Source organism: Scaptodrosophila lebanonensis, unplaced genomic scaffold, assembly GCF_003285725.1.
Source record: "Scaptodrosophila lebanonensis strain 11010-0011.00,11010-0021.00 unplaced genomic scaffold, SlebRS2 tig00001423-arrow-arrow-pilon, whole genome shotgun sequence".
NCBI classification, from domain to species: domain Eukaryota; kingdom Metazoa; phylum Arthropoda; class Insecta; order Diptera; family Drosophilidae; genus Scaptodrosophila; species Scaptodrosophila lebanonensis.
Window position 1 is genome coordinate 350,689 of NW_022060748.1, and position 25,088 is coordinate 375,776.

General features: G+C 37.8%; 1 protein-coding gene across 1 annotated transcript in view; it reads left to right on the forward strand.

Annotated features, from left to right (window-relative positions):
* The window catches only part of LOC115633459 (lachesin), a 106,133-nt gene that overhangs the window by 39,386 nt on the left and 41,659 nt on the right, over nucleotides 1-25,088 (forward strand). Inside the window, exons 6-8 of the mRNA XM_030530914.1 lie at nucleotides 19,715-19,834; nucleotides 19,891-20,064; nucleotides 24,042-24,314. Coding sequence (XP_030386774.1) covers nucleotides 19,715-19,834; nucleotides 19,891-20,064; nucleotides 24,042-24,314 — 567 coding nt within the window. The remainder of the gene's footprint in view (nucleotides 1-19,714; nucleotides 19,835-19,890; nucleotides 20,065-24,041; nucleotides 24,315-25,088) is intronic.

The following is a 25,088-nucleotide window of genomic DNA, read 5'->3' on the forward strand; positions in this document are numbered from 1 at the left end:
TGCGTCTATGTGAATGTATGTATGTTTATGCTCGTATATTCGTGTCTGTGTAAGCATTTTCGCAGTCAACCAAAGCACCAGCATGAACAACAGCCGCGGGCAGCGCTTAGGGCGTTTGAGCAGCGCTGGAGCAGCAAATATATTTATGGCTATAACTCCTTGTTAACTTGTTAACTTCTCGTGCTATCATGATGAATCTTGGCATACGAACACATAATTACTAACTCACTGGGGGTATTTGCAAAATTTGAGTAAGAAATTCCAAGAATTACGGGAGTTAAGGAAAATTGCGATTTGTATGGGTATTCACATAAGGCATCTAGGACCAAAATTTGGCGACCCTTGGTCTTATAGTGTCCGAGATATAGGCGATATAGTCTCTGAGATCCAGGTGTTCATACGGACAGACGGACAGACAGACCGAGCTAGATCGACTCGTCTCGTCATGCTGATAAAGAATATATATACTTTGTGGGGTCTGCCACGCCTCCTTCTGTCTGTTACATTTTTCAGCTCCCGCAAACCTAATATACTCTTGTACATTTTATGTACATGTATGAAAATAATTTTTGTTAGGTGAGTCTCTGATATGAGCATGGCGTCAATGTCATGTTGATTTAGGAACTGCAAGAGATCGCATTTGTGCTGTGAAATGCCATTCGCATTTCAGAAACATATTTTTAGTGAAACCATTTAAGTAGATTTCTGTTTGATTAGTAATTCCAGAAGGAGATTTTATTGCGCATAATTTCCGCATCGTTTGTTGTATTGCTACCATTGTATTTGTTAGAGTTTGAAGAATTGATTCAATTCCACTAGGCAATTGGAATGGATTTGCAGTGGTATGCTGGGCAGTAGTTTCAGGCCCCTGTTGCGATGTCTGACGATTCATTATTCAGTGGTTTGTTTAGAGACTGATGCGTACGACTCGTTGGTGTAACTTAACGCCTTAGAAAAATATACTCCTGGAATCGTAGTTGATGGTATGTATGGCCTCATTGAGTTGCCTGCGGGGCAGGCAACACAGACTGCGCGTAGGGTACAAAAGGCTTTTGTGTGTCCATATTCCTGGCAGTTTGTGCATTGGACAGGTCCATTTCGTTTGTGCGGTTCCTTAACGGTTATTTTACGGTGCAGTAGATATTGCAGCTTGTAAATTGGGTGAACTTCGTTTTTATTATAGGCATACAGCCAGGAGTCAGTCTACCCTGAACATTGGTTGGGGAATTTTATTTCTATTTATTATGTTCATTGCCATTTTGACTTCAAAGCCCTTATCTTTAAGTCCATCTTTTATCTCGCTGACTGGAATTGTTGGCTCGATTCCTTTGATAACCATTTGTAATTCCTTGCTATTTTTAAGTTGGTTGGTGTAGTAGTTCATCTTTTCCTCGTCGAGGTATTTTACCAGTGATCGATAGGTATTTTCATCATTGACTTGTATTTTAGTTTAATTTATGCTACCTCTTTTTATAGACGTAACATAGAATTTGTTTTCACCAATTGTGGTAGTGAGTTTCTTAACTAATTCTGTACAATTTGCCTGACGCACATAAATAGGTGGCGGCTTTAGTTTCTTCGCCTTAGCTGTTTCGGCGTTATCGTCTTCAGGTAAACTGAGAATCTCGAATCTATTGTTTTTCTGCGCCTCAGTAGGCACAGTGTTTTTTAGTTATTTTGGGTGCGTTGTTTCTCTTAGTCGCTTGTGGGCTTAGTTTTCGTTTAATTTGCACATAGCGATTGAGCCCAGTCTATATTAACGTTCCGTTAGACCTTTGCGTACTTTTCGGCTGGGAGAGGGGGAGGTCGCAGTGAGTTGACAATACTGTTGTTGTTGTCGTTGTCGAAGTTGAAGACACAGCTGTAAGCGAGGGCATTGTACTGGTCGTTGTTGTTATTAGCAATTTATTGGTAAGACAGTAGGGGTCTGACAGACGGGCACTGGGCACTACATGACCCACTTCGCAATGTGTTAGGTGAGCATATTAACGCAGGGGAGAGAGAGCGTTCTCTTTCCGAATTATCTTGCAGTAATGCAGTTCTTGTTGATACCGTTACATCGGGTGCGCATATAGAAAGGTATGCGTTATTACGAAGTGACGAAAGTCAACGTTCGTCTTGTTGTTGTTGCTGCCGAGCACGATTCCGGCTCATTTTTTCTTTGGTGTTTACAGAGCTTATGCTCTTACTCGTTGGCGTTACTTTATTTTTTTCATAAAATTTAGTTGGTTTTTCTTAGTTTTAATCACAATATATGATCAATTTACATGGATCACGCGAGCATAAGTGCCCATGCATACACTGAGCGTCTTTTCGCGAATTAATTTGGTTAATTTGCCGTTAATTGCACTATATTCTTAACACACGGCGGAGCGAAATAAAAATACGTCCGACGTCTACGCCCTTCACCTTACCTTCCTACCAAATATTAAAATAAATATTATGTGGGGGTCAAGTGCTTTAAATCTCCAAGCAAAATCAAGAGCTTTATTAACCGAGGGCGTACCGTTTTATTGGCGATGCACAACTCGAAGAATAAAGTGTCAAATGAAATCGTACGTACACTTTTGTCAAGGAAGAAATATGGTTTTTCGCTTATATCTAGGTAAGGATACATCTTAAGTTAATAACTTTTTGTTTTCTTCCATAGGAATAGATAAGCTATGAAACAGCATTTTTTAATATAATATACAAGGAGCGTTCCAAAGTAAACAGGACTTTTTGAATCTAGCGCCCCCTGGTGGCGCTATCTATATGTCGACTGGTGCGTTAGAATCTGTTATCTTTATCGATTGTCCAGTGAGAATTTCATTACATTTCATCGATTGGAAGTGAACTTTTTGCGTTTTAAGTGTCAGTATGTTTGTGTTATCGGTGCGAAAATGAGCTTCGAACAAGGAGCCAACATTATATTTTGTTTTAAAATTGGTAAAACTTTTACCGAAACGTTTCAATTGATGGAACACGTTTATGGCGATGATTGCCTATCCCGTAGCAGAGTGCACGAGTGGTTTTAACGTTTTCAAAGTGGTCGTGAGGACATAAATGGGGATAAACATGTGGGCCAATCAAAATTCGTGATCACCGAAAATTCCATCGAATCTGTGCGTGAATTCATCAAAAATCAGCCGAAATCATCATTGAAATTAATGGAAATGAAATTGAACATCTCCAAAACATCGATTTATTGCATTTTGACCGAACATTTGGGCTTACGAAAGATGTGTGCACGGTTTGTTCCGTACAAATTGACTGACGACCAAAAATTGCTCAGAATCCGTCTCATCGATCGACGCTTGTGACCGATTATTTGACCAAAAATCACATTTTAATAATTAACCACTCGCCGTATTCACCTGATATGGCACCGTGCGACTTCTACCTTTTCGGAAAAATGTATTTGCCTATGAAAGGAAAGCGTTATGCAGAAGTAGGGGCCATTCAAAAGGCTTGCACGGCCATACCAGCCAACGAGCTAAAACACTCGTTCGACATGCTTTTGGATCGTGCAAAAAGCTGTATTGAAGCAGAAGGAGACTATTTTGAATAAAATAAATTGATTTTGCCAAAAAACCATTTCTTGTTGTTTTTAAAAAGTCCTGTTTACTTTGGAATACTCCTTGTATTTTGTACATAAAATGTACTAGAGTATATTAGGTTTGCGGGAGCTGAAAATGTAACAGGCAGAAGGAGGCGTGGCAGACCCCACAAAGTATATATATTCTTGATCAGCATGACGAGACGAGTCGATCTAGCCCTGTCTGTCCGTCTGTTTTTATGAACACGTGGATCTCAGAGACTATAAGAGGTGGAGACACCAAATTTTGCACAAAGATGCCTTATGTGTGTACGCTGTGCAAGTTTGTTTTATTTGATTCATTTTCCTCCCTACTCCCCCTATGGGGGTTTTCCCGATTTTCCATTCGTATAAGCGCCTATATCTCGGAGACTATAAGACTAGGGACACCACGCAGAAGAATTAAAGAGAATTAAAAAAAAATGTTTATCGATTTTACATATCTTGGTATTTGAACTCACGTAAAGCGTGTATAATTCCACATATACAAAGCAATTGCGTATATGTGAGTGTATGTATGTATAGCTCGTATATTCGTGTCTGTGTAAGCATGTTCGCAGTCAACCAAAGCACCAGCATCAACAACAACCGCTGGCAGCGCTTGGGCAGCGCTTGAGCAGCGCTGCAGCAGCGAATACATTTATGGCTATAAGTTCTTGTTAAATCGGTCTATCATGATGAAACTTGGCATACGGATACATAATTACAAACTGGGGGTATTTCCCGAATTTAAGTTCGAAATTCCAATTCCAATTTAAATCAAAAAAATAAAACGAACTTGCACAGCGTACACATAAGGCATCTTTGTGCCTTCCTTCTGGCTGTTACATTTTCAGCTCCCGCAAACCTAATACACTCTTGTACATTTTATGTACAGAGTATAAAAATTTTAAAAATTATACCTTTTATAACACACACACACTTAACACACATACACCCTTCTTTTTGCTATGATTTACTAAGAAGGAGTGAAATTTAGTTTGGATATTATTATTTTAATGATTTTTTGTTAGTTTTTAGGTTTTTTGTTATTCTTTATTACGTCAGAGGTTCTCTGTAAAATATATTTGATGTTTTATTTGTGGTAGCAAAATAAATTGATTTTCAGGAGCACCGACCCGAGATAGGTTAACATACCGTAAAACATTGCTTTCGTATGTCGATCCGTACTAATTCGAAGGCTTTTCTTTGGGACTACCGGAAATTGAAGCCATATAAATGATCAAATGGGATCATCGGTATCCTCATTATATGAGCTAGTTGACCAGTTGCTGGACCGTTGATAACAGTTGCTACCATTGCACATGCTTGTAAGGCTTTAATTTCTCAAAACCATGATTGCAATTCCAAATTTTACCGTCAATTCATGTGGCGGCAGTCCAGAAGGGCTTAGTGAATTTAAATATCTTCAATATTAATCACGATGTCGATCGATTTGTAATTATACCCTGTACCCAAAAGGGTACAAGGGTATATTAGTTTTGTGCGAGTGCACATGGAACACACAGAAGGAGGCTTGGTAGACCCCACAAAGTATATATATTCTTGATCAGCATGACAAGCCGAGTCGATATAGCCATGTCCGTCTGTCCGTCTGTCTGTCCGTCTGTCTGTCCGTCTGTCTGTCCGTCTGTCTGTCCGTCTGTCTGTCTGTATGAACGCAAGGATCTCCGAAAGTATAAGAGCTAGAATAACCAAACTTGGTATACAGATTCTCCTGAGACCGAGAAAGGACGAGTTTGTTCATTTTTTCTGATCCACCCCCCCACTCCCCCCCTATTAACGATTTTCTATAACTTCCGTAATTCTTGGAATTTTGAACTAAAATTTGGTAGTCACATTAGGTTAGTTATTATATAACCGTATACCAAGTCTCATTATGATAGAATGATCGGAAAGAAAGTTATAGCCATATAACCAGGCCCAATGCACACATACATACATATGTACAAGTACACAAACACGCATAAGGCACGATTCTGATGTAAATGTAAATGTATGTATGCATGCATGGAATATTTTATATTTAATTTAGTTAATTAATTAAATTAATTTAGATAATTAATTAAATTAAATTAAATTAATTAATTAATTTAATTAAATTAATTTAATTACTTTTTTGTGGGGTGGTACAGGGTATTTAAGAGTTGAGCCTGCTCGACTTTAGCATTCCTTTCTTGTTCTTTACTCGATCAAGGCCAAAGCTAATGCTACTGCAAACAATTTCAAGGCCACATTAATAAAGAGCGTAAAGAGAAAGAGTTGTGACATCGCTACGGACACTGTCATATGACAGAATTTCTAGCTCTATTTGTCAATAATAAGAGCATTAGAAGAGCAACCTGTAAAATTTGGCGGGATAAAAATTATATATGAATGCTTAAAAATCCCAGTAAATCACAAAAGGCCCCTCCTTTTACATTTTCTATAAGTGTTAATACCATTAACAGTTTTGATAAAATAAATAAACCACTATAATAGATGACTGAATGGTCAAATGCTTTATGCATTGCAAAACGTATGTATGTATGTATGTACATATGTACACATACGAGACGCATGCATAATTGCGTGAGAGAAAAATGTTATTTCTACGCACGATGCCCACGTGCAAAGTGCAGGTGTACCCGACTGTATAAAGTCAAAGCAATCAGAGGAAGAAGAGAGAGCCGGTCAAAATATAAGTTGAGAGTAAGCGCCCCTCCTTCCCTGTTGCGACGTTTCTCCCCGCAGCCCTCAAATCAAACAAAAACTTCTGACTTATTGTTGATATGCATAATTTTAATAATAATATAAAATTTTTATTGGTGATCTAATTTTAATTTTATGACTTTTAACTCGATTAAAAGGCATTTAATGACGGCTAAGAGATTTTACGAAAGATGAGCGATATTCACAAACGTACATGAGCAAGTCAAGCAGGCGTATGAATTAGAAAGAAAACAATTAAACAGACTAATGAGTGGTAAAATAAGAGTAATTGAGTGGATTTTCGGTGACACGCCAATTGCTTAATCGAGCATAATGATTTCAGTTACCAGCCAACTTTAGGCACGAAAGTTGCTGTGGCGAGTGTAACTGAGAGTGTTTGTTGTGCGGGATTAAATAATAATGCCTTTATAAGCAATTGCTTGTGCCTAAGCTGCTGTGACATCGCTGGAATACCAAGTAGCTATATTTCATTATATTTTATTTCATATTTTGAATGAAATTACAAGTAGGTCACAAGTTAGGGACAATCCTATTAGGAGGATTGTAGAACGAGTGCGCGATATGTCAGCACGTCTAAGCGCACGGTTGTTAGCACGACAAGCAGCATTAGATGTCTCAAGGAGAATTAGCCATCGAGTTATCGAATATAGTAGTAATAGGGTTAATATAGAAACAGAAAATCGGCAGAATGTCATGGTACCCAATAATATGGACGCTCAGTAAGAAGTGTATAATAGGATGGTTATGTTGGGACCAGACCAAATTTGCGTTTGTTGCAAACGCTTATGGTTTCCGCACCAAACGGAAAAAATAAAACGTGATTATATTCTGAATTGCAACGACATTAGCGCGGACATTTTAATTATTTCCAGTCAATTTCCTTCTGTTGACGGCGTTTTCAAGATTTGCAAAACATGTGCCGGCAGTATTAAATCTAAGAAGAAACCAAATTTTTCCATTTCTAATGGCTTAGATTTTCCTAATGTGCCCGATTGTCTTAGAGGGCTTACTCATTTAGAGGAACCCCTATGATTATTAAGTCTTTAGGTTTTGAGTGCCAAAGTGCTATGAAGGGAGCTGTAGTAAATGTCCCCATACCGGTAAGCAATATCGTGAATTCCGAGCTTTAAATGTAGCAGAGGTCGTCCAGCTCCACCTCAAGCGTAGAATAGAATATTCCCATGATTTCATGGCTGAAACCATTAGGCCCTTAAAAATTGCAAATGTAATTAGATATTTTGTTAATACAGAGCTTTATAGAATGTAGTAGTTGATGAACAGTGGATGTCTAATTTTGCATCCCTTCATAGCTTCTCAAGCAGATGCAGAATTAATGGAGGGAATTATGCAAAGAGTTCGCGAGCCATCCCATATTGATGAAGATGTGGAAATGGAGGAGCTCAATCCTGGGGGTCAAGAAACTCAAGATAATGTTGCCATGCAAAGAATCACAATTGCTCCTGGCGAAGGCCAAAGACCCCTGGACATGATTCTTGATGCCGAGTCAGAAGAGTTAGCTTTCCCAACAATATTTGCCGGAAATAAAAAAAAAACTTTCCAAAGTTTTACAACCATTGTTAGGTCTGATATTTTGAATGTAGATAGGATAGGTTGTAGAACTGTAGAATTGTAAATTATTCTTTAATTATAAGAAGTTAGAGCTGATTCATTTTCGAAATAAAACTCCAATATGCTTAAGAAAGCTTAGCGCCCCTCACGGCATAACAGCTACTAACGCCCTTAATGATGATCATATGGACCGTCGTATTCGCTACGATGAAGGCTATAGGGTCCTTAGAGGTATTCGGACGTCACCTGCTCCTTGGGAAGCAGAAAATAAGAAGGTTATGGCCATGATTCGTCAGTTCGGCCTACCTTCTTTCTTTTTCACTATGTCGGCTGCTGAGACGAGGTGGAAATGCGCGCTTAATTAGAGCAGACCCTGTGACTTGCGCATACCTATCGACTCTCGATATCGGCAAATATTGAAAGTCATGAAGAAGAGGGGGGGTGTGGGGGTGCGTTTTCGGTGAGCATAGTACCTTACTAGGTACTATTGGCGAGTTGAGTACCAACAAAGAGGTTTTCCCCATATACATGGCATGTGTTGGCTTAAAGATGCTCCAGCAGTGGACTTCGACAATGAAGCGTCTATTTCACCAGGGATAGCCTTCATTGATCATTTCGTTACCACAGATGTAGCAAATACTGCCTTAGCGCAGTTTATAGAATACCAAAACATAATCATGGGCATTCATGTATGCGAGACGTTAGAGGCAACTCTTTTTGTCGCTTTGGTATTCCTTATCCACCAATGCTGCAAACTGAGATTTTGAAGCCACTGCCGGAAGAAACTGATAACATTTCTCTTCATCGCGAAAATTTAAAGAAAATTCAAAATGTAACCTTCCCATTTTACGCTAATAGTATAAGTCACTTGAGCGTATTCGAAAATTTTCTTTCTCTTAGGTCTGGTTTGAAAAAACCCAAAATTTTTCTGAATAGAACATTTGCAGCCATTAAAGTTAACGCTTATAATATACACATTCTTTCAATGATAAGGGCCAACATGGATATTCAGTTTATTCTGGACCCTTATGCAGCAGCACGCATAAGGGTGTTATTAATTATATAAATAAAAGCCAAAGGGGAATTTCGAAACTGATGCGTAAAGCCGTGAACGAGATTCACAGAGGCGACTTAACCATCATTCAAAAACTGTTGCATATTGGTCATAAGTTTATTTCAGGCACTTGTTGTCTAGGTATGCGATTGTCTGAGACGCAGAAGTGTACATAAATACTTCACTTCCAGAGCATCGAGTTATAATGCTCAAGTCTAGACAACTGGTACAAAATTTGCTTCAGGATTCCACTGACATTTTTGTAGTAGCTCTTCTCGACCATTATATAGGCCGACCAGATAGTCTCGAAGGACTGTGTTTAGCCGATTTTGCAGCAATTTATAGTTTTTCGAAAAGCCGCAGAGCAACTCGTCAAAGTGATAATAACGATGCTGAAGAAAATGAGGTCCTAGGCAGTGTTTTTCTTCCTCTCCGCGATGGCAGTGGGTTTGTTAGAAAAAGGGCCAAGCCGTGTATAATGCGGTATAGGAAGTTCAATGTCAATTTGGACAGACAGAACTACTTTATGGAACTTCTAATGCTTTTCTTATTAGTGCAAGGAAATTGCGATGAAATTTATAATCAAAATACAGATTCCATTAGGACTTCCTTTTGTCAATATAATGTGTTAGAAGATTTAGAAGACGCGCTTAGAAGGGCCATGGAAAATGAGGAAGTTAGTGACGAAAATATAGAAAATGTGGCAGTTTTAGATAATGAGTATAGGGTTTTAGCTTTTCCAGAGATAAATTCTCAAATAAATGTTTTAAATATAAATGCAGATAGTAATATAGAAGAATAGGATGAGTAATAAAGCTCTCGCCAATTATATCTATTGAAAATTTAGCAAGTATAGTTAGATCACTTAATTTGAAGAAAAAAACATTCTATAGACATGTTTTTATACCCTGTACCCAAAGGGTACAAGGGTATATTAGTTTTGTGCGAGTGCACATGGAACACACAGAAGGAGGCTTGGTAGACCCCACAAAGTCTATATATTCTTGATCAGCATGACAAGCCGAGTTGATATAGCCATTTCCGTCTGTCTGTCCGTCTGTCTGTCAGTCTGTATGAACGCAAGGATCTCTGAAAGTATAAGCTAGAATAACCAAACTTGGTATACAGATTCTCCTGAGCCCCCCCCCCACTCCCCCCCTATCAATGATTTTCTATAACTCCCGTAATTCTTGGAATTTTGAACTTGGTAGTTTGAAAGTTGGCATAGGCACGATTCTGATGTAAATGTATGTATGCATGTATGGAATATTTTATGTTTAATTTAGTTAATTAATTAAATTAATTTAGTTAATTAAATTAATTTAGTTAATTAATTTAATTTCTTTTTTGTGGGGTGGTACAGGGTATTTAAAAGTTGAGCCTGCTCGACTTTAGCATTCCTTTTTTGTTCACAATTCAAAGCATAATAACATTTTCCAGGAGTTTGTAGGTGGCGGAGCAGGTGTTGGCAAATGTAGGCTTATATCAGCAACTTTTCAGCCCCTATCACATTTTTATAATCGCAGGCCTTGTTCCGACCCTACAACTGCAAAAATTGTACTGTGCGCACCCACAGGAAAATCAGCATTTGGAATTGGGAGTTCTACCCTTCATTCCATGTTGTCACTTCCAGTGAACCAGTCCGGGTCGTCATTTTAAGATTTTGGTGCAAATTTGTTAAACACCCTGCGTTCAAGATTCATTGATCTCAAACTTCTTATAATTGACGAAATTTCAATGGTCGGTGCCAAAATGTTCTCCCAAACGGATAGTCGTCTCAAACAAATTTTTAATAACAGTAATGTTTCATTTGGAGGAATATCTGTTATAGTCTTCGGTGATCTTAGACAACTACGTCCTATAGGAGATCGATACTCATAGAGATAATGCGGCAGAGAGACGACCAAGCCTTTGAAAAAGCACTTAACAACATGGCATCCGGTCAAATGTCGTCAGAGGGTATTAGTTTGTTTAGGTCCAGTTTTTATACTCTGTACATGAAATGTACAAGAGTATATTAGGTTTGCGCGAGCTGAAAAATGTAACAGGCAGAAGGAGGCGTGGCAGACCCCACAAAGTATATATATTCTTGATCAGCATAACGAGACGAGTTGATCTAGTCCTGTCTGTCTGTCTGTCCGTCCATAAGAGATAGAGACACCAAATTTTGCACAAAGATGCGTTATGTGTGTATTCTATACGAGTTTGTTTTATTTTTTTTTATTTTCCCCCCACTTCCCCCCTATGGGGGTTTTCCCGATTTTCCATTCGTATTATCGCCTATATCTCGGAGACTATAAGACCTATGGTCACCAAATTTTAGTCCCAGATGCCTTATGTGAATACGCAGAAAATGTATATTTTGGAATTTCCCTCCCTCCCCCCTCTACCCCACAAATCGTAACTCCCGTAATTCTTGGAATTTCGAACTAAAATTTTGGAAATACCCCCAGTTGGTTATTACATGTCCGTATGCCAAGTTTCACTATGATAGACCGATTTAACGAGAAGTTATAGCCATAAATATATTTGCTGCTGCAGCGCTGCTGCAGCGCTGCTCAAGCGCTGCTCAAGCGCTGCCCTCGGCTGTTGTTGATGTTGCTGTTTGGTTGACTGCGAAAATGCTTACACAGACACGAATAGATGCGCATAGGCATGCATACACTCACACAGACGCAATTGCTATGGAAATGTGCAATTATAAACCCTTTACGTGAGTTCGAATACCGAGAGAGGTAAAATCGATCAAATTTTTTTTTATTTTCTTAATTTTTTTTATTTTCTATAATTATTGTAAACATATGTACAGAGTATTTCAAAGTCGGGACACCCGACTTTAGCTTTTTTACTTGTTTCAATGTCCGCGAAGTCCCAGATGATGCAATTCATCTGTTTCTTCGAAATGAGAATACAAATGTTTTTAAAAAGGTAAAATTGCAATCGACTGCTACAGAACAGCATATTTCAGTTGCTCTTGATTCCATCAAGACCACACACCTAAATGCTGAAAGAAAGAAACAAAAATTAGATTTCGTCAAGAATTTTAAATCTTCTCAAACTCAAGGGTTGTGCACAACTCTGAGTCACAGGCGTTTTAATGGAAGTAGGCTTCAATGCATCCAATTCCCCCCATATTCTTTGGATTAAATTCTTAGATGCCAGTGTAGGAGTAAATGCGCGAGTTAAGTCCCCACTTCTTGGACCTCAGTTTTGAAAACGACTAAAAGTTTTCAGTATTTATCAAATGAGCAAATTACTATTGACCGCAATCAATTTCCAGTTATACCTGCAGAAGGTGTAACTATTCGTAAAAGTCAGGGAGCTGCATATACCAAAGTGGTGGTCCACACAATTACTCGTAGGGAATGTGAAGCATTATATGTAGCTTGTAATAGAATCACAAGTGCGGATGGCCTTTTCATAGTTGGACCATTTGACCCTCCTAAGTCTAATCGACATTCAGATGTAGAACAAGAGCTACAAAATCTAAAAAGCGTAAAGTTACTGCAAACTGCAAATTTTCAATGTTTTTTTCCACAATACGGAAAGTTTACACTGCCTCATTAGCGATATTTGCTCCGATCAGCTAATGCTTAAATCTTCCACATACTCAAACGAAACATATGAAATTCCTGGCTTTACAAGTGCAGTGCGCCTAGATTGTCCGCAAGTAACTTGTAGATCCCGATCGAAAAGAGGCATTCTAGTACAAGTATTCGTTAGGAATGAAATATTTCAGAATGTTAATCTTTGCTTCAGTGATCGGTACTTTGCTAATTCCGAAAATGTGCGTTCTGCAGTATTTGAGTATGCCGTGATAAGTATAGGTCTTTAGGGTTATTAGTAGTTTATAAAAGCCAAACATATCCCCTGCAAAAATTTAAAACAGAGTTTAAGGATTTCTTTCTGAAGTTTCCATGTTTAGATAATTCGTCAGAGTGTAGTAAGATCATATTTGATTTTTTAGGTAGTCATAGTTTTCGATTTTTGTCAGATTTGAACACGTCTACGATCACATATACATAATTGATTGGGCATGGTCAAATATTTATTGATGCATAGTCTATACGCATCAAGTGAAGATCACCTAGAGCAAGATCACTCGCTCCGCCAGAAGGCTTAGAAATAAACACACACTTGAATTTCCAAAGATGATCTCAATTTATTTTCGGCAAATGCCGGGTTTTTATACAATTTTCACTTACGATCTACATTAAAATTAGGTTATACAATTGTCTTATCAGCTATTGCTTATTCATTCTTAATATAATGCTATCTTTTACAAGTATTTATCAATGCTATGTGTGCATATGCGCACCCTTCTTATCGTCTAGTTGTCCTGCTGCTATTGGTCGACCTCTATTTCCCCTTTTCCTCACTATCTAGTCGTTGAGCGTCCTATATCTACATGCGACTGTGACATTAGTTGAGGCTACCTGCAGTGCGCATGTGTGCGTGCGGCCCAAAACGTTGTATGTTTGTTCCTTCGTATTTTAAGTGGACTGTATATTTTTAGATTGTTTATGACTGCCACATGTGCGCGCAGGCTTGGTCTAATTTCCTTGGGATTGAGTCTCACTATCAGCTCATATTTTTGAGTGTGGCAACAGTACTATTCATAAAACTATGTTCACTAATGAACACTTATGAAATGGCTTATAGCCATCATAGTGGAATTTTAGTTAATTTGCAGGAGAATTGGGATTTGTATAATTTAATTATTTATTACTTATTTATAAATATTTTATTTATTCAAATTATTTTATTTTTTACTTATTAATTTTTTTAATTTATTAAGTATTTATTAATAATGTACTTTTATTTTTATAGCCTGTACCCAAAGGGTGAAAGGCTATACTAGTTTTGTGCGCATGTATGTAACACACAGAAGGAGGCGTGGCAGACCCCACAAAGTATATATATTCTTGATCAGGATGAGAAGACGAGTCGATATAGCCATGTTCGTCTGTCCGTCTGTCTGTATGAGCGCAAGGATCTCAGTAAGTACAAGAGCTAGGATAACCAAAATTGGTATCAAGGTTCCTATAAGCCCTAGGCAGAACGAATTTGTTTATTTTTTCTGATACACCCCCCCCCCCACTCCCCCGCAATTCGTATTTTTTCTTATAACTTCCGTAATTCTCAGAATTTAAAAATCAATTTTGGTAGGTACATCCAGTTAGTACTAATGTGTCCGTGTGCCAAATTTCATCATGATAGGTCAATTCTGAAGAAAGTTTTAGCCATAAGTAAAATGCGCTGCCGGCAGCTCTGTCGGCAGCGCTGCCCGCAGCTGTTGTTGTTGTTGCTGCTTTTGTTCAACTTTGTGCCGCATACATACACGCTTATAAACACGCATAGGTACGTGATGTAAATGTATGCTGTTTAAACTTAACATAAACATGTATTCTAATTTAATTTAATTAATTATTTTAATTAATTAATTCATTCATTTTTTTTAAATTAAATTTAATTTTTTTGTTAAATATTTTTTTTTTAATTTTTCCTTTTTGTGGAGAGTACAGGCTATGTTACTGTCGGGCTTGCTCGACTGTAGCGTTCTATCTTGTTAGTTTTAGGGAACATAGGAGTTGTATTTCCACGCCACCCCGTGGTGTTCCCTAGGTACCGATTAAATTCATTCATCGGGAGCCAATTCGAGCGGCGACACTAACATACTATAAACATATATTTATACAAATTAATATAATGTACTAACCTACGAAAAATTATGCCTCTGTTAACATTATTTATACACAAATGTATATAGTATTCCCTGTACCCAAAGGGTACAAGGGTATATTAGTTTTATGCAAGTGTACATGTAACACACAGAATTAGGCGTGGCAGACCCCACAAAGTATATATATTCTTGATCAGGATGACAGCCGAGTCGATATAGCCATGCCAGTCTGACCGTCTGTCCGTTTGTCTGTATGAACGCAAGGATCTCAGAAAGTATAAGAGCTAGAATAACCAAACTTGGTATCTAGATTCTCCTGAGCCCGAGAAAGGACGAGTTTGTTCATTTTTTCTGATCCCCCCCACTCCCCCCTATTCACGATTTTCTATAACTCCCGTAGTTCTTTTAAACTACAATTTGGCAGTCACATTAAGTTATTATGATAGGTTGATCAGAAAGAAAGTTATAGCCATATAACCAGGCCCAATGCACACATACATACATATGTACAAGAACACACTCCAACGAAATTCGTGTATTTCATAACTCCCGTAATTCTTCTCAGAGACTATAAGAGCTAGAGACACAAAATTTTGCACAAAGATGTCTTATGTGTGTACGCTATACGAGTTTCCTTTATTTTTTTGATTTCCCCTCCCCCCCACTACCCTCCTATGGGGGTTTTCCCGAGTTTCCATTCGTATAATCGCCTATATCTCGGAGACTATAAGAACTAGGAACACCAAATTTTAGTCCCAGATGCCTTATGTGAATACGCAGATAATGTATATTTTGGAATTTCCCTCCCTCCCCTTCACCACCGCAAGTCGCGATTTTCTCTAGCTCCCGTAATTCTTGGAATTTCCAACTAAATTTTTGCAAATACCCCCAGTTAGTTATTATGTGTTCGTATGCCAAGTTTCACTATGATAGACAGATTTAACAAGAAGTTATAGCCATAAATATATTTGCTGCTGCAGCGCTGCTCAAGCACTACTCAAGCGCTGGCCGCGGCTGTTGTTGATGCTGGTGCTTTGGTTGACTGCACACATGTTTACACAGACACATACACTCACACAGATGCAATTGCTTTGTATATGTGCAATTATACACCCTTTACGTGAGTTCGAATACCAAAAGACGTAAAATCGATCACATTTTTTTTTAATTCTCTTACTTTTTTTAATTTCTATAATTATTGTAAGCATATGTACAGAGTATTTCAAAGTCGGGACACCCGACTTTAGCTTTTTTACTTGTTTAAACTTAAATTCGTGCCGGTCCTACTAAAGCCAAACCAGGCCAATCTCTAATGCATATGGTTTGAATTGGCAAACAGCAGCAGGCTTGCAGACCGTAGTTGAAAAGCGATTGTTTATTTTTGGGTTTTTTCCACCAGATTACACTGAGTGGGGCGGGTACTCGGGCGTAGTCAATGTTTCAGGGTGGTGGAAGCATTTTCATAGCTTCTGCTTAGGTTCGTCCCCTTATCATTGGAATGTGCGTATGTGTAACTCTTTGCTGTGGGCTTAAGTATTTGTAACTGATGGCTGCGATGTTTCGATGCAGGCAAGACGCGTGTTACATGTGATTTTAGTTGGATGGCCTTTGTATACCGTGTACCCAAAGGGTAGAAGGGTATACTAGTTTACTGCGAATGTATGTAACACCCAGAACAAGGCGTGGCAGACCCCAAAAAGTATATTTATTCTTAATCAGCATACCAAGACGAGTCAATCTACTATATGTCTGTCTGCCTGTCCGTCCGTCTAAATGAACGCAAGATTCTCAGTAAGTATAAGAGCTATAATAACCATAATTGGAGTTCGAGTTTTTTTTCGATGCACTTTACTCCCCTGCTAATAGTGATTTTCCATAACTCCCGTAATTCTTAGAGTTTTTAACTGTAATATACTCTAATAACATTCCGTTAGTGATTATATTTCCATACGATAAGTTATGATAGGTCTATTATATCCATAAATTTAATTTCTGCCCACAGCTGTTGTTGTGTACTTGTATAAACACACGTATATAAACACGCATAAACATGATTCCGATGTAAATGTATGCTGTTGAAACATAAACATATGCGCCACTTTTGTTTATATATATTAAATATTTTTAATTATTTGGAATTTATTTTTTTAATTTTGTTTAAATTATTTTTTAAAACAATTCTTTTTTTATGGGTGAGTAAAGCGTATTTAAGAGTTGAGACAGCTTGACTCTACCATTCCTTTCTTGTTTTAGTTTCTTTTATTATTCTACACATATGTAAAAGTATTTCAAAGTTGGGACACTCGACTTTAGCTTCTTCACTTGTTATACCCAGTACCCAAAAGGTGAAAGGGTATACTAGTTTTGTGCGAATGTATGTAACATACAGAAGAAGGCGTGGCGGACCCCCAAAAGTATACAAGGTGTTTTCCAAAATAAAAAGGACTTAAAAAAAAAACAAGAAATGGTAATCAATTTATTTTATTCGAAATAGCAGAAGGAGATTCTGCTTCAATACAGCTTTTTGCACGATCCAAAAGCATGTCGAACGAGTGTTTTAGCTCGTTGGCTGGTATGGCCGCCAGTATGCCGGTGCAAGCCTTTTGAATGGCCTCTACGTCTGCATAACGCTTTCCTTTCATGGACAAATACATTTTTCCGAAAAGGTAGAAGTCGCACGGTGCCATATCAGGTGAATACGGCGAGTGGTTAATTATTAAAATGTGATTTTTGGTCAAATAATCGGTCACAAGCGTCGATCGATGAGACGGATTCTGAGCAATTTTTGGTCGTCAGTCAATTTGTGCGGAACAAACCGTGGACACACCTTTCGTAAGCCCAAATGTTCGGTCAAAATGCGATAAATCGATGTTTTGGAGATGTTCAATTCCATTTCCATCAATTTCAATGATGATTTCGGCTGATTTTTGATGAATTCACGCACAGTTTAGAGGGAATTTTCGGTGATCACGAATTTTGATTGGCCCACATGTTGATCGTCATTTATGTCCCCACGACCACTTTGAAAACGTTGAAACCACTCGTGCACTCTGTTACGGGATAGGCAAAAAAAGTTTTACCAATTTTAAAACAAAATTTGATGTTGGCTCTAGCTCATTTTCGCACGGATAACACAAACTGAATAACTTCACTTCCAATCGATGAAATGTCATGAAAGGCTCAGTCTCACTGGACAATCGATAAAGATAGTAGATTCTAACGCACCAGTCGACATATAATTAGCGCCACCAGGGGGCGCTAGATTCAAAAAGTCCTGTTTATTTTTGAACGCACATTGTATATATTATTGATCAGGATACAAGACGAGGGGAGGGATGGAAATTGCAAAGCACACATTTTCTGCGTATTCACATAAGGCATCTTGTGTTAAAATTTGGTGTTCCTAGTTCTTATAGTCTCCGATATAGGCGATTGTAAGAATAGAAAATAAAACAAGAGAGAACGCTACAGTCGAGCAAGCCCGACAGTGTAATACCCTGTACCCAGGTAAACTTCCGTCACTGAGTTATATGCGCCCATAGCAGCAGCAAAAAGAGGAAGAAGAAGAGCGAACTTGTTGCTGCAGTTTGGGGGGGTTGTACTGGCGAGAATTTGTTTTGCTAATAACTTTTCTTAGAGTTGACCGAATAGAATAAAATAAAATAAACTCGTCCTTACTCGGACCTAGGAGAATCTGGATGCCAACTTTGGTTATTTTAGCTTTTATAGTTTCTGAGATCCTCGCGTTCATCCAGACGGACGGACGGACATGTCTAGATCGATTTCTCTCGTCATGGTGATCAAGAATATATATACTTTATGGGGTCGGAGATGCTTCCTTCTGTATGTTACATACTTTGCACAAACCTAATATACCCTTTTTACCCTACGGGTACAGGGTATAAAAAGGAAGTGGGGGCAAATCAAAAAAAAAAACAAGAGAGAACGGTACAGTCGAGCAAGCCCGACAGTGTAATACCCTGTACCCAGGTAAACTTCCGTCACTGAATTATATGAGCCCATAGCAGCAGCAAAAAGAGGAAGAAGAAGAGCGAACTTGTTGCTGCAGTTTGGGGGGGGGTTGTACTGGCGAGAATTTGTTTTCCTAATAACTTTTCTTAGAATTGACCGAATTGAATAAAATGTTGAACAACAGTAGACAATAATATATAAATTATGTGTGCGTAGATTGGTTTAGGTAGCATTTGAAATGTGGACGCTATTGACGAAATTCTGTATGTGGGAGCTGAAAATGTAACAAGCAGAAGGCGGCGTGGCAGACCCCACAAAGTATATATATTCTTGATCAGCATGACGAGATGAAACGATCTAGCCCTGTCTGTCTGTCAGTCTGTCCGTGTGAACACCTGGATCTCAGAGACTATAAGAGCTAGAGATACCAAATTTTGCACAAAGATGCCTTATGTGTGTACGCTGTGCAAGTTTGTTTTTTTTTTATCCCCCCCCCCCCCCACTTCCCCCCTATGGACGTTTTCCCGATTTTCCATTCGTATTATCGCTTATATCTCGGGGACTATAAGACCTAGGGACACCAAATTTTAGTCCCAAGTGCCCTTTGTGAATACGCAGAAAATATGTATTTTGGAATTTCCCTCTCTCCCGTAATTCTTGGACTTTAGAACGAAGTTGAAAGAAGAAGAAGAAAGTTGATAAATACCTCCATTTAGTTATTATAAGTCCAAATGCCAAGTTTCATCATGATAGTCGGATTTAACAGGAAGTTATAGCCATATATGTACATAAGACCAAGTAGTGCCCGCAGCTGTTGTTGTTGTTACTGCTTTGCTCAGGCACACGAGACATACACAGACACACACAAATACACACTTACACGCATAATTATTTTACGCATATGTACATATTATTTCAAAGTCGGGATACCCGACTTTAGCTTCTCTTCATGTTTTTTTTAATTCTCTTACTTTTTTAATTTCTATAATTATTCTAAACATATGTACAGAGTATTTCAAAGTCGGGACACCCGACTTTAGCTTTTTCACTTGTTTAAAGCCGAATAGGTTTGGGTTTAAAATGTTGTTCTGGGTTAAAAACCACCATATTACTTTATCGACTTGTTTTGTGTGTTTTGATATTACAGTTTCTCCGACAATAAAAGCAGTGAACCAATTGGTAGGTGCACCTATTGATAGGGAAGTTACTTTGGAATGCATTGTGGAAGTCTATCCAAAGCCATTAAATGGTTGGTACCGAAATGAAGGTATGTAAATGAAATATTTTAAATTAAAGACCGTCGACTTTCAAAATATCTTCCAGGAAACATGAAATTACACAATGGCATTAAATATAACATTTCAGAAGCTATGATAAATTTATATATGTGGCAACTCAACCTAACTATACGTAATCTTACTAAAACAGACTTTGGAGCGTACAGCTGCTTAAGTGTAAATGCCCTTGGAAAGAGTGAAACGCGAATCCGACTTCAAGGTAAAATATTGCCAAATAGTTGTTTATTAAATTTCGTAAAAACTTGCTGCGAAAATTTCGTTTTGAAGCACCTTCTAGCTTATGGCCATAAAACGTATGGCCATATCTATGTATACGTTAATATTACTAATTTTTTCAAGTTTTGTTTTTTATTGTTTCTATTGTTATGTTTTTTCAGAAAACATCTGTAGTGTTCTTTATTTTTTCATAAATCTTAATAAACATATATTTTTACGGGAATGCCTCCAAAACAGAATAAAATGAAAAGGCTTTAAATAATCGAAGCAATCTATTCATTGGAAAATGCGCAACCAAGGAGTATGGCAAACGTATGTATGTTATTACTTCCTGGACATGAAAGCCATTCCACCCACAACAATAAATCAACCAGGATTTCCTTCGCTCTATTTTATTGAACTTAATTTAAAGGAGAATGCAGCAATTTCTCCATCTTCCATTGGCAATAGGTTACCACTCAGCCCGTGTTGGTGCCCAAAAACTGACAAGAAATATTGCGCAATCAGCAAAAACTTTTTCCACAGTTCTTTCAACTGAGTCTTTATCAGAACAATTACACTTAGAACACCATTATATGCAATATCTAATAAGAATTAAATCCAAAGTCCTGAAAACATTCCTTCCATTTCCAAAACACTAAATTATTAATAAAAAAAATTGTTTATCATTAATTTAAAAAAATTATATTAATCAAATTATTTTATTTTGATGTTAGAATCGTGTCTCTGCATGTTTATATGCGTGTATGTAGGCATCACAAAGTTGAACCAAAGGAGCTACAACGACAAAAGCTGCTTGCAGAGCTGCAGGCAGAGCATATGCAGCGATTTTATTTATGGCTATAACTTTCTTCAGAATTGACCTATCATGATGAAACGTGGCCAAATTCAGGATTCCAAGAATTACGGGAGTTATGAAAAACAGGAATTACGGGGGAGTGGGGGTGTATCAGGAAAAAAAAAACAATCTCGTCCTTTCTCGGAGTTAGGAGAATCTGGATACGAAGTCTGATTATTATCCTGATCAATAATACATATATGTACTTTGTGTATAGTATATACTAGTATGGCCGTTTATCCTTTGGATACAGGTTATAAAAATAAAATTAATTCATTAAATTAAATAAAAAATATTCAAGACATATGTACATACATACATACATACAGTTTCAACAGTATACATTTACATCTGTGTCTAGCTCATACTTGTATACTTTCTAATATCATAGCTTTCATACAGGCGGACAGACGGATATGGCTATATCGACTCGGCTTGTCATCCTGATCAATAATACATATACTTTTGGGGGTCTTCCTCGGCTTCTTCTGTCTGTTACATACATTCGCACAAAACTAGTAAACCGTTTCACCCTTTGGGTACAAGGTATAAAAAGCGATGGGAAAACGCATCCAATATTTTATTTTTCTAAGCGTACAACAGAGACAGAGTCAAAGTATCATAGTTTTGAGCTGGAGACATAAGCAATAATTTATGCCATACGGAGCTTTCGAATTTACCTACACGGGAAACGGTTCAAAATATTCACAGATTGCAACTCTTTAACCCTTACGTTGAACAAGGTTGATTTAAATCCTAGAATCGCTAGATTGACTTTGGAACTGCAAAACTACGATTATGAGCTAGTTTACAGAGCCGGGAGTAGAATGTAACATGTAGATGCATTAAGCTGATGCACAAATATTTTGGTAGTGGAAACAAATAGTTTTGAGGACAATCTTGTTATCTGTCAAGCAAGGGACCCTAAGATACAAACGATTAAAAAAATTTTAGAGAAAAGTGAGCACAAAATGTACGAGATGAGAAATGGGATTTTTATAGGAAAACAAACGACGATAGGTTACTCTTTTACTTACCCGAAGATATGGAAAGCCATGTATTGCACAAATATCATAATGATCTGGGTCATATTGGCAAAGACAAAATGATGGACATTATTTCGAGAAGTTGTTGTTTCGAAAATCTTAAGGAAAAGTGCAGCAATCATATTGAAAATTGTCTGTCGCCAAAGAGTGGAAAGGAGGGACTTTTACATAGCATACCAAAAGGAGATAAACCATTCCAGTTAATACATATTGATCATTACGGACCGGTAGCTACAGGTAGGGCAAATATTAAATAATAAATATTAAACACATTATGATAGCGACTGGATCTCCACAGACAAATGGAGAAGTTGAACGGATAAATGTGAGTTTAGGTCCAATGATTTAGAAGTTGACTGAACCAGATAAGTGCAGACATTTTGATTCAGTAGTATAACAAGTTGAATACTCTCTTAACAACACAATCCATCGTAAGGTATTGTTCGACGCCGAGCAGAAAGGTGATATATTAGGCAAGTTCAGAGAAAAGTTGGAAGAAGATAACAATACGGTTTATAAAGGTAGTTTCAAAAAAATCAGGAATGAAGTTAAAGAAAACCAAAAACGTTCAATGTCGTACAATGAATCATATTATAATAATTCGAAGAGAAAACTGCGAAGCTATAAAAAGGGAGACTACGTAATGGTAAACAATTTCGATTGCACGGTAGGGGCTACTAGAAAGCTAATCCCCAAAAACAAAGAACCATATGAAATAGCGAAAGTGTTGCGTAACGACAGGTTTCTATTGATAGATGTAGAGAATTTTCTGATTTCTCGAAACCCATACAAGGGTGTTCGGGGTGTTCAAAACATACGGCATTGGGTAGGGAAAAAGAAATAGTTTAAGAATATTGTAAAATTTCGCCAATAAACTTAGAAACATTTTGTAAAACATAGATATAAGAAAATACTCCAATTGTGCATACTTTTAAACAAACACACTATGTAATACACCGGGATCAGGAGATCCGGCTGTCAGGATGGCCGATTTGTAGTAGGCTACGTATGTACATAGGAACTCTGGCAACCCTATCAGCTGTTTCCCCAATCTCGCTGTACATTGTAGCTTGAGCAATTCGCTCGAACTCAGTCTCTGACGAGTCATCGTATAAAGAAGACGTCTTTTTTAATTGTGCCAAGTCTTGTGTCTTCCACTGAATCTGGTTCTGCTACGCTTCCTTCTGCCAGTTACATACATTCGCACAAAACTAATATAGTCTTTGACCTGCCTAAGGCTCAGGGGAACCTGGATTCCAAGTTTGGTCATTCTAGCTCTTGTACCTTCTGAGATCCTTGCGCTCATACAGACGGACATGTCTATATCGACTCGGCTTGTCACCCTGATCGATAATATATATATTTTGTGGGGTCTGCCTTGCTTTTGCTTACATTCACACAAACCTAGTAAAGCCTTTCACCCTTTGGGTATAAGCTTTAAAAATATTAAACAAAAGATGTTCCATTATATTCACGCACAACCAACAATTTGTAGTTGTTCAGAATCAATTGCAAGACTTATTGCAGTATGACATTATGTGCAGCTATACACCCTTTACAGGAGTTAGAATACCAAGGAAGTAAAAAGTGACCACACTAAGTACAAATATTCTTATATATTCTCTCTCTCCCCCCACTTCCAACCTATGGAGCATTTCCCGACTTTCCATTCGCATAATCGCCTATATCTCAGATACTATTACAGCTAGGGACACCAAATGCCTTATGTGAATAAGCAGAAAATGTGTATTTTGGAATTTCCTTCCCTCCCCCCTGTCCCATACAATCACTCATCCATAACTCCCGTGTTTCTTCGAATTTTTTAATTTTAGCTTTTCCACTTGTTTTATGTTAATCAGATGACATTCTGATTTAAAAGTTTAGGCTTAGTTTAGATGTTAGACGAACAATTTACTTGTCATACCTTCTCTTGACCGTATAAAATTACTAACATCCATAGGCTAGTATGTATTTCACAATTAAAAATTAAAAACATGGTTTCACGGCACCTGCGCCTTTGTTCTTGTTATCGCTGAGCAGCATTCTACATTATATAATTGGTGCAATTTCTTGCAGAGCTACGTTTACCACCCAAGTCGACAACAACACCCATACCTCACGTACATACAACAACTAAGCCGCGACGGAAGCAGCAGCCGAGCCACAGCAAGGGACTTAACGAGGTGGTGCGTGCCAAAGAGACCCATTTCTCAAATCAAATGCAGCAAGAAAACGATGTATTTGTGGGTACTGGTGGTGAATTTGTTGGGGCCCCAAATAGCAACGGAGGCGCAATTGGTGGTGTTGCGGCAAGTGGAAACATTAACGGCATGATAAACGGAGCGGAAGGTAAGTTACGATTTGGAAAATACCACAAGTATATGTACGTACTGCAGCAACATTGAATGAGCTCAGGCATGAGCAGCAGTTACAAACAGAAAATGCTTCATAACCATACCCCATTTCACAAATCTTGAAAGAAAAAGAGCAACAACTATTTAAACCATTGACTTTTAGACAACCATTTTCACTTCACAACAAATTTTTAAAATTTGATTTAAATGAAAGCAATTAAAATAAAGCATGTAATGCACATTTTTTCACTTTTACAATTGCATACATTTTTCATTGAGTTTGTGTTTATGCAGAGAACGGACTTAAGCTAAATTACTTGCTGGGCTGAGACTACTTCCTTTCGAGCTAAGCTATCATGGCTATAGTCAAACAAGATAGAGCGCTATAGTCAAGCAAGCCCAACAGTAAAATACCCTGTAATCTCCACAACAAAAGAAAATTTAAGATAAAAAATTATTTTAAAAATTTAATTTATTTATTTATTTAATTATTCAAATATTCAACACATGCATACATACAAAGTGCTTTCCAAAGTAAACAGGACTTTTAAAAAAAAACATAACAAATGGTTTTTTCGGCAAAATCAATTTATTTTATTCGAAATAGTCTCCTTCTGCTTCAATACAGCTTTTTGCACGATCCAAAAGCATGTCGAACGAGTGTTTTAGCTCGTTGGCCGGTATGGCCGCCAGTATGCCGGTGCAAGCATTTTGAATGGCCTCTACGTCTGCATAACGCTTTCCTTTCATGGGCAAATTCATTTTTCCG